This window comes from Salvelinus sp. IW2-2015, linkage group LG14 (assembly GCF_002910315.2).
Source record: "Salvelinus sp. IW2-2015 linkage group LG14, ASM291031v2, whole genome shotgun sequence".
Taxonomy (NCBI): Eukaryota; Metazoa; Chordata; class Actinopteri; order Salmoniformes; family Salmonidae; genus Salvelinus; species Salvelinus sp. IW2-2015.
In genome coordinates, this window is record NC_036854.1 from 47222801 (window position 1) to 47236545 (window position 13745).

Below are 13745 nucleotides of genomic sequence, written 5' to 3' on the forward strand. Positions count from 1 at the left end.
AAAGAAAAGCAAATGTTTTGTGCATTAAAATAGCATTAAACTGATCAGAAATACAGTGTAGACATTGTTAATGTTGTAAATGACTATTGTAGCTGGAAACGGCAGATTTTTTATGGAATATCTACATAGGTGTACAGAGGCCCATTAACAGCAACCATCACTCCTGTGTTCCAATGGCACATTGTGTAAGCTAATCCAAGTTTATCATTTTAAAAAGGCTAACTGATCCATTAGAAAACCATTTWGCAATTATGTTAGAACAGCTGAAAACTGTTGTACTGATTAAAAAAGCAATAAAACTGGCCTTCTTTAGACTAGCTGAGTATCTGGAGCATCAGCATTTGTGGGTTCGATTACAGGCTCAAAATGGCCAGAAACAAAGAACTTTCTTCTGAAACTCGTCAGTCTATTCTTGTTCTGAGAAATGAAGGCTATTCCTTGTGAGAAAATGCCAAGAAACTGAAGATCATGTACAACGCTGTGTACTACTCCCTTCACAGAACAGTGCTAACTGGCTCTAACCAGAATAGAAAGAGTGGGAGGCCCCGGTGCACAACTGAGCAAGAGYACAAGTACATTAGAGTGTCTAGTTTGAGAAACAGATGCCTCACAAGTCCTCAACTGGCAGCTTCATTAAATAGTACCCGCAAAACACCAGTCTCAATGTCAACAGTCAAGAGGCAACTCCGTGATGCTGGCCTTCTAGGCAGAGTTCCTCTGTGTTATTTTGCCCATCGTAATCTTTTCTTTTTATTGGCCAGTCTGAGATATGGCCTTTTCTTTGCAACTCTACCCAGAAAACCAACATCCCGGAGTCGCCTCTTCACTGTTGACGTTGAGACTGGTGTTTTGCGGGTACTATTTAATGAAGCTGCCAGTTGAGGACTGCAGGAATGTCCACCAGAGGTGTTGCCAGAGAATTTAATGTTCCCCTCTCTACCATAAGCTGCCTTATATTTTTGGTCAGTATGTATGTATGTATGTATGTATGCATGCATGTGTATGTGTGTGTGTATCAACAGAATGGACAGTATATGAATAGGAAAGGTGTGTACAGCAGTAGTGATTTCAGATGAGCCTTGAGATAAATAGTGTATATATATATATATARACACACTATTTAACAGTCTGATGGCCTCTTGGTCCCAGATTTGATGCACCTGTACMAGAAGGCGGAAACAGGTGGTGGCGGGCAAACAATGAGGCGGTGGCAAACAATGATTGAGTTGGAGAAGTGGGTGAACAGGGAGGGAGTACAGGTGCCTATCCCCTAGTGCCTAGGTGTAGGGAGCAGGGGCTGGGGGATAGGAGGTAATGGGTAGGAGCTAGTGGGTAGMATGGTGTGTTGTTCACCTGTGAGGTTCCAGTCATAGAGCTCCAGTATATCCTGGAATAGGTAGGAAGAGAACAGCTCCAGTCCTTTCACACAGTAGTTCTGAACATGGAAATAGGGAAACAAAGGGTTATATCTCTCTCTCTCAAGCATCTTAATGCTGATATATGTAACCTGATAGTCAAATCTAGTTCCCTAATCTTTGGCTTCCAACACTTCCTTATCAGCCCATTCAGCTGGTGTAGGTTAAAAACAAACTCTACTTCTTTACGGCCTTGGGTGAGAAGACTAGGGGGGGGGGGCCTAACCAGAAGAACAACAACCTTTTAACTCCAATTACAGAGGAGAAAGCAATAGCGAGAGACCCCAAAGAATTTGAAAACAAATTCAATGTTGATACTATTGGGTGAAATACCAGTGTGCCATCACAGCAGCAAGTTTTGTGATCTGTTGCCACAAGAAAAGGGCAAACAGTGAAAAGCAAACCCCATGTTTATATTTATTTTCCCTGTTGTACTTTAACCAGTGGTGAAAAGTACCTAGGTAAAAATACAATAGAAGTACTACTTAAGTWGTTTTTTGGGGAATCTGTACTTTACTATTTATATTTTTGACAACTTTTACTTTACTACATTCCTAAGACAATAATGTACTTTTTACACCTTACATTTTCCCCGACACTCAAAAGRACTCGTTACAATTTGAATGCTTAGCAGTKSAGGAAAATGTTTGAGAGAACATCCCTGGTCATCCCTACTGCCTCTGATCTGGCAGACTCACTGAACACAAATGCTTAGTTTGTAAATGATGTCTTAGTGTTGGAGTGTGCCCCTGGCTGTCAAAAATAAATAAATAAATAACAATAATAATGAAATCGTGCCGTCTCGTTTGCTTAATATAAGGAATTTCATGTATAGCATTTACTGTTACTCAAGTATGAGAGCTGAGTACTTTTTCCACCACTGTACTAAAGTACATTTAAAACCAGATACTTTTACTCAAGTAGTATTTTACTGGGATACCTTCACTTTTACTTTAGTCATTTTCTATTAAGGTATCTTTACTTTTACTCAAGTAGGACAATTGAGTCCTTTTTCCACCTCTGACTAACTATTTGCACATCGTTACAATATTGTACATAGCCATATGACATTTGAAATGTCTCTACTCCTTTGGAACTTTTGTGAGTGTAATGTTTACTGTGAATGTATGTATTGTTTAGTTCACTTTTGTTTATTATCTATTTCACTTGCTTTGGCAAACATATGTTCCCCATACCAATAAAGCCCTTTGAATTGAGAGGGAAGAGAGAGAGAAAGAGGAGCTTTACTGACCTCTGGTGTCATCTCTTCAATAAAGTGAATGGTGTAATCTATGTTGAAACGAATCACTCTGCACAATGGAATCTGGGACGATGAAAGAGAAGAGGGGAGAAGAGAGTAGAGGAACACTCATTACCATGATGTTAGACAGAGGTTACAGCTTTTCAAGAAAACTCATTAAATCCTCATCTCCATAAGCAGCGGCTGCAGCCCAAAAACACACACCCACACACACACTGACAGAGTAACACAAACACACACAGTAATGTGCACACACTGGACACCAAACACACACAGAACACACACCCAACCCACACATACCGAACACAAACAACCCACACTCGGTATCTCTTTACCCACGGCTTTTGAACATTAAGTGACTCCAATCTCTTTAAGGAGATAAGCCTGCTCTTCCGTGTTTAATCTCCCAGTTACATGCTCTTTGTTGTCTGAACGGGAGTCCATTTTGGAGGATTAACCTGGCCCACCGTATATCATGCAGTGGTGCCCACCCCTCTAGCTAACTAGCAGGGGCTAATATCGCTSCGTTCTGGAGTCTCTAATCCCCAGACCCTCTGTAATGAAAGGTTTTTRAAGGGGTTGTTTAAATTATCCCGTGGTAATCTGGGTTTAACTCTCGCCAAATTCTTTCCAAATTGGAATTATTAACCGAATATGCGCATTTCGCGTCATTATTCAAACACACACAAATATTCAAACACACACACAACTCTCTCAATCACTGCCTTATTCAGCTAGGCCMTGCCTGCCATCGATTTGCCATATCCTTTTGGGACAAAAATGTATATGAAAGAACCTAATACAGTTCAACTTGGCTTGCCTTTCAAGCCTACCCCGAAACTCTCTGAAGCCCCCCTGGGGTGGCGTGCCTCCATTTTGAAAACCTCTGCTAAAGAGGGATCCTCTGTCGATACYCATGAGGCCTTTAAAGTCCCAACCGCTGTTATATTTGACAGTTACTGATGGGCCTTTAAAAGTAGAGAGGGAGGGAGTGGACTTAAAACCCAAGGTCGCCATCAGCAGTGTGGCCGAAAAGGAACGTAGAGTGCTTCCCAAATGGTACCCTGACCAGGGTCCATAGGGTGCCATTTGGGAAACAAGACTAATTTTGTCTGAGGTTGACTCTGGAACAAAGGAGAGGACCGACACGAAAGGCAGATTTTAAGTTGCTGGGGMTTTTTTTGCTGGTTTTTTTTTTAAGCTGGCCGCTGGCTCTGAAATATTAATGGGTGCTTTGCTTTATAAACCTGCCTGTAGGGACGGACAGAATATTCATATTACGCAGCAACACACAGGCAGCTGACGCGGCACAGGTTGTCCCATCGGAGGACACGAGGGAGGAAGGAAAGGGAACAGAAGAGCTATGTGTTGAGCTATGCATATACTTTAAAACAACAGGCCTTGTTAAATAAAGGTTCAATAAAAACATTAAAAATAACAATCAAGAGAGAGAGAGAGAGAGAGAGATCAAAGGGAGCGGAGGGTATGATGGCAGGATGGGTCCATTGCATGGTGCTTACGTTAGTGAGAGGCATGTGGGAGAAGAGGGAGAAGCCTTCGAACAGGTACTCATGGTCATCGTACTCAATAACCGTGGGCCTGTCCGTCTGGGAACAACACACACACACACACACACACACACACACACACCAAACATGTCAGAATGAAGTCTGATGTAACTTTAAGAGAAATCCTATGGACATGGTTTTTGGGTCCATCTACAGTGGTTCCTCCTTTAAAAGTTGTGTCTTACTCCAGCACACCGTGCGGGCTGCTGCAGCTTTCTGTGGCACGTAATTTAATTGGCCGGCATATTTTACGTTAATGCCAGTTAGCGCTAGTTTGACCACCAGAGGGCAACTTGGAGAAGCATTTGATATTCTCCCATATAGGCATTACTAGAGAATTTAAAAAAATAATAATTGTAGTAACAGTACATGGGATTGATTTTAAGAAATGTAGCTTAATTCGATTAATATTATGGTGTTTCTATGCCGAGAAAATTGAAAAATGAAACGCCCTGGGTTTACGTTAGGATGGAATGGAAAATATTGCGCTGAACAACGTGACGGTCGGGAGTAGGCTACAGTAGAAGAGGATTGGAGGATGCTAAATTAATATCTGAGGGAGATAACATTTCCACACCCTAATTGTAGTGTAACCAATACTCATTTCGCCTATGGTAGGCCTACAGTGTATCTACAAATATGTTTTTCAATGACGTGACTCTCTGCCGATAATTACATTTAGAGGATTGGAGGGTTCTAAATTAATATCTAAGGGGCATTTTCCATTAGGATCTGTGAGAATATAAGGGGCATTTATATCATTAGAAATGAATTAATAATAAAGTAAAGTATTTAGAGGATATAAGCCACCTGTATTTGTTTATTAGGCTACTGTTCAGTCTGACAAGTAAACATAGCCTACAAGACATACTGTAGTAAACATGAGAAAGTGCCTAATTCCTTACATAAGGGAGAGCAGGCCATGTCCAGACTTTTTCTCAGTGAAGTCAAGTACCTTCAATAATGGCTGTACTAGAGAATGCGGGCACGCGGGAGACCGGGGTTCAATTCCCCGACAGGGGACGAAGGAGTAGGCTGTCCTTGTAAAAATGAATTTGTTCTTAACTGACTTGCCTAGTTAAATAAAGGTTACACTAAGAGCATAACCTTTCTGCACCCTAATTATTTAATTCCAGTCTAACCAATACCCAAACGGAGATTAGGTGAAAATAAACATCTCATTGATTTATCAAGACCAGTCCCCATGCTTGTCTAAGAGCAGCGCAAAACGGTGCTAAAATAGTTGAACTAATAGTTAAATATGCTCTTAAAATAAATAAGACCTACACCACTTAACAGCACATTACTCAACACTAGTGAGTCTCATGTCGCCTACGGTAGGCCTACAGTATATCGAAAAATAATGAGGTGACTCTCCGCCAATAATTACATATAGTGGATTGGAGGTTTCTAAATTAAAACCTAAAGCCACCTCATGGGTCTGGCGGCCGGCACGGTTATCAAACCTGCATCTGTAGCAACGCATTTTGCACTCCGGCGCACCCATCCACAAATTATCAAAATACAGAGAGGTGTTGGTAAAGGTACATTGCCCTGCTAATTGCCCATAAGGGGCTATTATAATACTGTACAAGGTGTCCAGGTCAGGATAASCAAAACATTTCTTTATTAAAGACTATCAGAAAGAATGTTGGTACTTATTTATGTTGATCCAAAGCCATGAATGAGTGAGTCACTCAGCTTTATGTCGGTGCCGGCTATACGACTGTGCCATCAACTTGACAATATATAACAATATTTTGGAGGTTATTTCATTTTTTTTTTTAACAAAAGAGAGCTTTTGTAATCTGAATAAAGGCCAAAATAATATTTGTGAAGGCCAAAACATTTATTTCTGTTTTTAGAGGGAGAGAAACACTGGGCTAATTGTGCYCCGCCCATAKAGGCCAAAACATAGCCCTGCTAATAGCCATAATGCGCTGTACAAAGTGACCGTGTGTTTGAAAGAGTATTTTCCAGTAAGCAACTATTTGTTTTCCTTCATTAGACAACTTTGTACCAATATTTCTGTAATTCACTGATATTTATTCCCATAGTAATTRGTTATGGATCCATAACWAAAAAAAACTATGGCATTTTGAAAGAGTATTTTCATCATTATTTTATTAATGAAAGCATAAAAGATGCCATTATTAGTTACATTGTTTTAGTTTGAACGTGCAGACTGGCACTAAGAACAGAACAGCAGGAACGTTTCCCGCCATTATTAGTGCAATGCCCCCTAAAATATTTTGGAGATGATTTCATTTTCAAATAACGTAAAATAAGCAATAAAAAGGCCATTCTTGAACATGGGGTGAGACATTGTTACTAATTTATAAATAATTTATAAATTTATAATAATAAATAKTAATTTATAAATAAATAAACATTTAGAGGGAGAGAAACCAAAAACCTAGTCATCTCATGGGTCTCCCAGTCAAGGACCGCACGGGTATTGAACCAGCATCTGTAGCAACACACCTTGCACTGCTAAGCAGTGTCTTAGACCGTTGCGCCACTTAGGCGCTGTACAACATGACTGGTCGGGAGTGGCCTACAGTAAGAGGATTATTTTTGCTAACAAAATAAAATAATCAAAACCTTAGTGTAACAACATTTTTAGTGAGTYATACTGYAGATGTGCACAATTATCAGTTTCTATTTAGGTTTATGTCYCCCATTCATTGTCAGAGACACAGTAGYACCCAAAAGCATAATCAGTGCTCTAACTCCCCCTTGTGCTGGTCTGGAGRAATGAAGTGGTGACGCAGGGTACCGTACTAAACCACAAATMACCTCTAAGTKCCGCGGCGTAAGCTCGCAACTTTTAAAGGAGGAACCACTGTAGGGCATAACGTTTTTTCCCCGACCACGTCACCTTACCAGGACAAACTACAAACTCAAGGTAAGGTCATGTGTTCAGGACAAAAACCCATCAGAACTGTGAGAGGGATCAAGATGGAGAGCGAGACAGATGTATTCATACCAGGAAGTTAGTAGGTGGAGACACAGTGATTCTGTAGTGGTAGAGCTTCCCAGAGTTGTTGTTCATTGGACGACATTCCTTCACCGACTGGAGAGCGAGAGAGAGAGTCTTTGTACTAATGTTTAATAGTCTAGAATATCTATCCTATAGTATTTTAGTGTGAATCAATGCAAGATATTTTTAGAAGAGAGAGTAGAGTAGGTTGTGTGTGTGTTTACCTCCTCTCCAGGGTAGATGCTGTGGCGTATCCCTGTGCGTCTGGACTTGGCACTGCACTTACACAACGGCCCATCGTTCATCTGTACACACACACAGGACAGCCATAACCACTATGAACACTCCTCCAAACCGTAACAGGTGCTGAAGGGAGTTGTGGCTTGTGTGTAGTACACAAACACAAGAGGTGATATTTTGACAGCACGCAAAAGATATCACCAAAACAGAATGAATCACTTAAAATACACTTATTATAAAACACGTTTGCAATAAACAGATACAGGATTAAATTACGTGCATTCGTACATCTGCAATGTTTGTTTCCAACACCACATKATTTAAAACCATAGTTACCCTGTCATGGGCATTGTTTAAAAAGGTTTCAAATAAAATGCCATTACAGGTATTTTGGAGGAATATGGTCTCTTCCAACACTAACATTTGTTTTAGACTAAGATTCTTCAACTGGGTGTACAGGCTTTCATTCCAGCCTTGTATTTAAATCAGGTGTGGTACTGTGGGTCTTGAATGAAACCCTGCACAACCCTAGCTCTTCAGGACCAGAGTTGGAGAAGCAGGCTGTGATAGACCATGTTAGAGCAGGGCCTGTACTCATAAAGCTCAGAGTAYGAGTGGTGATCTACGATCTGGTCCCTCTATGTACCCCTATTCATTATGATCTGAAAGGCATCCTGCACTATGAAACTAGATTTTTTGAATGAACATTTTCTGATTAGTTTCTTAATTATTATTACAAGGGTCAATCTACCACATCTCCTCGATTAATCAAAGACATTAATCAATTCATCAAGTGCAGGAGGTTCTGACCTGTCCTGGGTCGTTGTACCACAGCTCGTCATGCAGACGGTCTGGATGGGCCTTCTTCCTCTTGATCTCAGCGATCACGTCAAACACGTCGGAGTCAGAGCTGCTGGAGCAGGTACTGCCTCCCCCTTCAGACTCGCAGTCTGACTCGCTGCTGCTGTGACTGTGGCACTCCTCTGGAACAGACACACAACAACCAGGACACTGTCAGTGGCTGGTGCACAGAGAGAGGTCTCAACACAACCACCACAACACTCACGTATGGGCACCTGTCTTCTCTAGTSTGTGGTTTTTACACTTGTTTTTTTAATACTAGTTGTTCCTGCAAAAATCAACACCTGGACATACGTAGACGCACTGCTGTGCACAGGGTTTCACTTTCTATTTTTTACTGTCGGTGGCTAGTCCACACACCGAGAGGTCTGCACTCACAGCAAAGACAGTAATCGCTACTAAAAACAGGTTGACAAGCCTGAACACTGTGTCAATCTTAGTGCACTAAATGTTGTTGCTAATTACTCTTTCTTTTTAACTCTCCTAGATGTTGGACAGGGCTGAAGTCATTCCTAATCACATTAAATCAATCTCAGACATGGCAAGGCAAGTTCTACACAGTTTATAAAGCAGGTTCGACAGTATTTCTTTACTTCAACACGAGACTCGACTGTCATTTTCACATTCCACCGTTACATAACCAGTGTTAGAGTTGAAATACCTTTGGGGATACTATCTGATATCAATACAGTACCGGGCTCCTCATCTAGCTTGGTCTTGGGGGGGTCCCATTTGGGCCGGGCCGACTGAGCACGCTCCTGTCTCTTGACCAGCTCTTCCTCGAAGCGTTCGTACAGGTCCCTCAGCTTACTGGTCCCCACCACCGTAGAATCACCCTACAGCAACAAAACAGGGTCACACAATTTCAAAGGCAGTATGAGAAGTTTGAGCAATTGGTTGAAAGACAGTAGAAAGCTGTGGTGGTAAAAATCACTAACAGAGAATCACTGACAGATCAGAGCATTTGTAAATGTCTCAATGATTATCAGAGATATAAGTGTTCATATGGTGTTGTGTCCTCAGACATTTTCCAAATACATTTCTGGTGCATACTGTAACAGGAAAATCTGAAATTTGGTTACATTTTCATACAGAATTAACCTGTTTGTGTCAGACTAACAAAGTCAGCAAAGAAAAGCCTGCATAAGCCTCCTACCACTTGATCCATGGGATCGCTGGAGTAGTAGTTCTCAGCATGGGTACAGCGGATCCACGCAGGCTTCAGCAACTCATCCTCCTCTCTCTCATCTCCCTCCCCTTTCTCCCTCTCGCCTCTCTCCTTCTCGCCTCTCTCCCTCTCGCCTCTCTCCCTCTCGCCTCTCTCCCTCTCCCGGTCTCTCTCCCGGTCTCTCTCCCGGTCTCTCTCCCGGTCTCTGTCTCTATCTATGGAAACTTCAGGCTCTGTGTCTCGGCTCCTGACGGAGGTATAGCTGCGCTCTCTGTCTCTGCTCATCCCCGGTCCGTCGGACCTCCGGTCCCTCTCCTCCTCCCAGCGACCACGCTTCCTCTCTCTGCTGCCTGACCGACTGCAGGGAGAGAGACACATAAATGGAGTGGGTAATGGTCACATTGGGAAAGAAAGCAAAAGAGAGAGAGAGTAGAGAGAGAGAGACATCCATCTTGGCTCCTACTGTGTAAATAGTTACATTGTGTGCACATAATTGAAATCAAAGACGTGGGTAACAAGCTAAGTACTTTCCGGGTTCCGTATTATAACTAGGGGATCTATTCAATCCGTATCYTGAAAGTTCAGCGTTACAGCAAGATTGAAATTTTAAGGCAATGTTGCCACGTTTGCGGAGACTCCATTCAATCTTCAAAGTTGTATTTGTTGATGCATATGTAGGCTCAATCCAGAATTATCATCAAATGTATATTGTGCAAATCCGTAACGCTTCAGCAATACAGATTGAATATAGCCCTAGGTGTATATACATGCAAGTAGACACAGATTAAAGGTAAAATTAAATCATTAATAATATTTTTTTTTAAATAGTCAACGTGAGCATCCATTACCTTCTAGGTCTCTTCCTGTGTCGGTCAGGTGACGGAGACCTCCGACTGTCTCTGTGGCGATGCCTCTCCCTGAGAATACACATACCCGCACACACAGACAGACACACACTTCTCTTAGAATGTACAACATACAGATACAGATCTGGTATTGAAAGCATTGCATCAAAGCAAACACAGTAACGCATAACATGAGAGTCCACTGAACACGAGTGTCTGCTAAATCAGGGTTTCCCAACCAGCCACCCATGCACATTTTGGTTTTTGCCCTAGAACTACACAGCTGAAATCAAAAACCAAAACGTGCACCCAGGGGGGCCCCGGGACCGTGTTTGAGAAACCCTGTGCTAAATGACCAAAATGTAAATGAGGACATTATACGTTGGGCATGGGACCGACACATACCTGCTGCGTTCTCGACTCCGGTGACGGGTAGGAGGAGTCCTCCCACGCTGTTCGTACTCTGACCGATGTCTCCCTCCCTCCGGCTTGCGTCTGTCCTCACTCCTGCCTCGGTCCTTCCCTCTCTGGTTCATGGGGAAGTCCATCTTGTGTCTGTCGCCACCACCACCACGACTGCCGTAAGCATAGCCACCCTTCTGCTGCCTGTGGTCGTCATGGCGACCCCCTCTGCCTCTCTCCGGTGACCTCTGACCCCTGTCGTCCATTTGCTGTTGTTTCTCAGCCTTATACTGCTGCCCTCCTCCTCCATGAGGACTGTGCCTGAAGCCCCCATGGTCTGGCTTGAAGGAGCTGGGACCCTGGTGGGAGCCGTAGTTTCCTGGGCTAAAGTTGGGCAGAGGAGGGAATGGAGGATGGGAGTAGTTCATGGAGTAGGGGGGTTGATGGTAGCTCATGGACTGTGGAGGCATGGTAGGAGGCATGCCGGGGGGGTGAGGGAAGGGTGGAGGGGGTACGGAGGGCATCATGTAATGGTAAGCACTCTGAGCTGACGCTGGAGACCCAGATATGGAGCTTCCAGAGGTGTTGCCGGCGAGAGGAGGAGGGGGGAAGTTGGGGTGGCTCTGGGGGTTGGGGAAGGGCGGGCGTACAGGGCACTGGCTGAGGGGACTGGCCGTCATACCCCCCTGAGTGGGCACTGGAGGGGGGTAAGACATGTAGTCTGAATGTGCAGTGACGTAACCACCCCCACCACTGTTTCCTTGGCCACCATAGCTGTGAGAGGAGCTGTGCTGGGCCTGGGGGTCGTAGTGGTAGGGGGGCATTGGCGGCTGGGGAGGTGGGGGTCCTAGGTTGGTGGGCCGGTAGTTTTGGTGGGAGCCGTGTTGACCCCCATGTTGACCTGTGGGGGCTCTTCCTCTGGGGCAGCCTCCACCTCCTCGACCCTGATGGAAGGACATACCTACAGGACAACAGGAACAACATGTTTAAATAATCACCAATGTGCACAGTGTCACCAGCTATGGTCCAGGGTGTTAGTGTGCTTCAGCATTAGCKAGCCACACTAACACCCTGGACCAAAGTTAAGTGTCACCATGCACAGCACAGACCATCTGAATCAACACTCGATTATCTGTGGACATAAACCACAGTCAAATATAATTGTACTAACAAGTAACTGTATTGGATAGACGTCATTAGCTTAAGGTATGTGGTTAGTTATGTATTTCAAATGTTGTCCTAAGTCCGGAATGAATTAGCAATCAAGTCAGCCTGTACTGACACCATTGTACACCATTGTACAGTGGCTAACGTTAGCTAAAAAGTAGTACAGTAAACGGTGAGTAACGTAGTTTGTTTAAGAAGTTAGCTAGCATGTCCTTTCGGCTACAGTTGAACAACAAGCGATGGCAAGCTAACAGCTAACTAGTTATACAAATAAGCAAAGAGGATGGATAGCTAGCTAGCTAGCTAAGTTTACAGTGCACACAAATTAGCAATTCATAATGACAATAGCTAAATTGGAGGCTAGCTAGCTAACTACTTGTATGTATTAAACATAAACTAGTAAGCTAGCTAACGTTAGCTAATTAGCTAGCTGAATCCAATGAAASCCTTCAAGAGAAGCTAGCTACGTTAGCTAAAATTACCTACCTCAGATTTGATAGCTTACTAGCTACACGYAGCCTGATATCAAACAGAAGCGCATCAATAACTGAATGGCATGGAGTGCTCTTGAAACGTATAACCTGTAGCTAGTCAAGGGAGATAAATAGAGATTTTTAAAAATTATACATAAACATTACTTCTATTCATGCACTTGTTGCAAATACCTTGTTGGTTGAATGGGTTTTGCTGAAAGGTTTTGCTGTGCGTGCAAGCATCTGTGTTTCCAGTCGGAATGCTAAAGAAGATGGACACGCATGACCCAAGGCACACGGYWCATGGCTAGATGGGATCCAGCTTTCGTCAAATGAACGTCAAAGTTGAAATATTTTGCATTTTACCTAACCCTTTTCATAACCTTAACCTAATTCTCCCAACCTTCTCCGTTAATTRTCCCAACTTTCTGCGTAAATTGTCCTAATATGCTACGAAAAGACAAATCTGACTTTTTCTTTTTTTTTTTTTTACAAAAGCTGCATCCCTTCTAGCCATGACCAAGGACACCCCTGGTGCCCAAATTGAAGACATATGTCGCGGAGCTGAGACTCGAGTGACAGTCGTCCTGATGAGCCCTTAGTTCCCAGATAGCTAMATTATGCTGYKTAACTGGCAACAGTCAAAAGCAGCATGGGCAGAAATGATGTTTTTATATAAAAAATTACAATGATTGAGTGACTGGTTGACGCGAAATCTGTATCTAGGTGATTCTGCAAATCCAGGCACTTTGGCKCTGCAAGCTTTCAGAAATTAAAACGTATTGAAACACAATTTTAGCAGTATTATAATTGTCTTTGATTAGTCTAGAAACAATATCTGATAATGGCTGTGATCGTACTAATCAGGAATTTAAATATTTTTCTCAGACAGCAATAGACAAATGTAATTTCCATCACGTCATTAAACATACATTTTAGTTGAACATGAAATATCATACAATTAATTTATAACACATTTGTTATACATTTGTACATTAACTTGTATTGAATATTATTTTAAGTGATTTTGAAGGTTTTCCTAATATTAATAATTCAACCTGACGCCTGAATGTATAACTTGCCTTTGTGACAGCTGAAAACATTGATTTAACCTTTTTGTGAGATTAAGATAACAACCATATGATTTCCCTATCTAAAACAAAATTAAATAGCCTAATGTAAATGATTTTTGTCATTTACAACACGTTCTGTCATTTCCACCACAGTTAAGTTTGTGATAAACATGACTGTGATGGAAATGACACATCTACAGTTTTTGGAGAAAAATTACAGGCTGTTTAGCATGCTTTGGCTAGTATAACAGCTAGCATATAGTTTACACTAAATACATAAAATATWRWA

At 42.4% G+C, this 13745-nt stretch overlaps 1 protein-coding gene across 1 annotated transcript in view; it reads right to left on the bottom strand.

Moving 5' to 3' along the window:
* Positions 1–12680, bottom strand: part of drosha (drosha ribonuclease III) — a 120019-nt gene extending 107339 nt beyond the window's left edge. The window contains exons 1-11 of the mRNA XM_070446711.1: positions 12576–12680; positions 10747–11704; positions 10345–10413; positions 9485–9854; positions 9023–9164; positions 8278–8450; positions 7452–7532; positions 7234–7320; positions 4197–4283; positions 2668–2739; positions 1354–1435 (exon numbers count right to left, since the gene is read on the bottom strand). Coding sequence (XP_070302812.1) covers positions 1354–1435; positions 2668–2739; positions 4197–4283; positions 7234–7320; positions 7452–7532; positions 8278–8450; positions 9023–9164; positions 9485–9854; positions 10345–10413; positions 10747–11702 — 2119 coding nt within the window. The 5' untranslated portion in view covers positions 11703–11704; positions 12576–12680. The remainder of the gene's footprint in view (positions 1–1353; positions 1436–2667; positions 2740–4196; positions 4284–7233; positions 7321–7451; positions 7533–8277; positions 8451–9022; positions 9165–9484; positions 9855–10344; positions 10414–10746; positions 11705–12575) is intronic.
* Positions 12681–13745: the final 1065 nt, after the last annotated feature.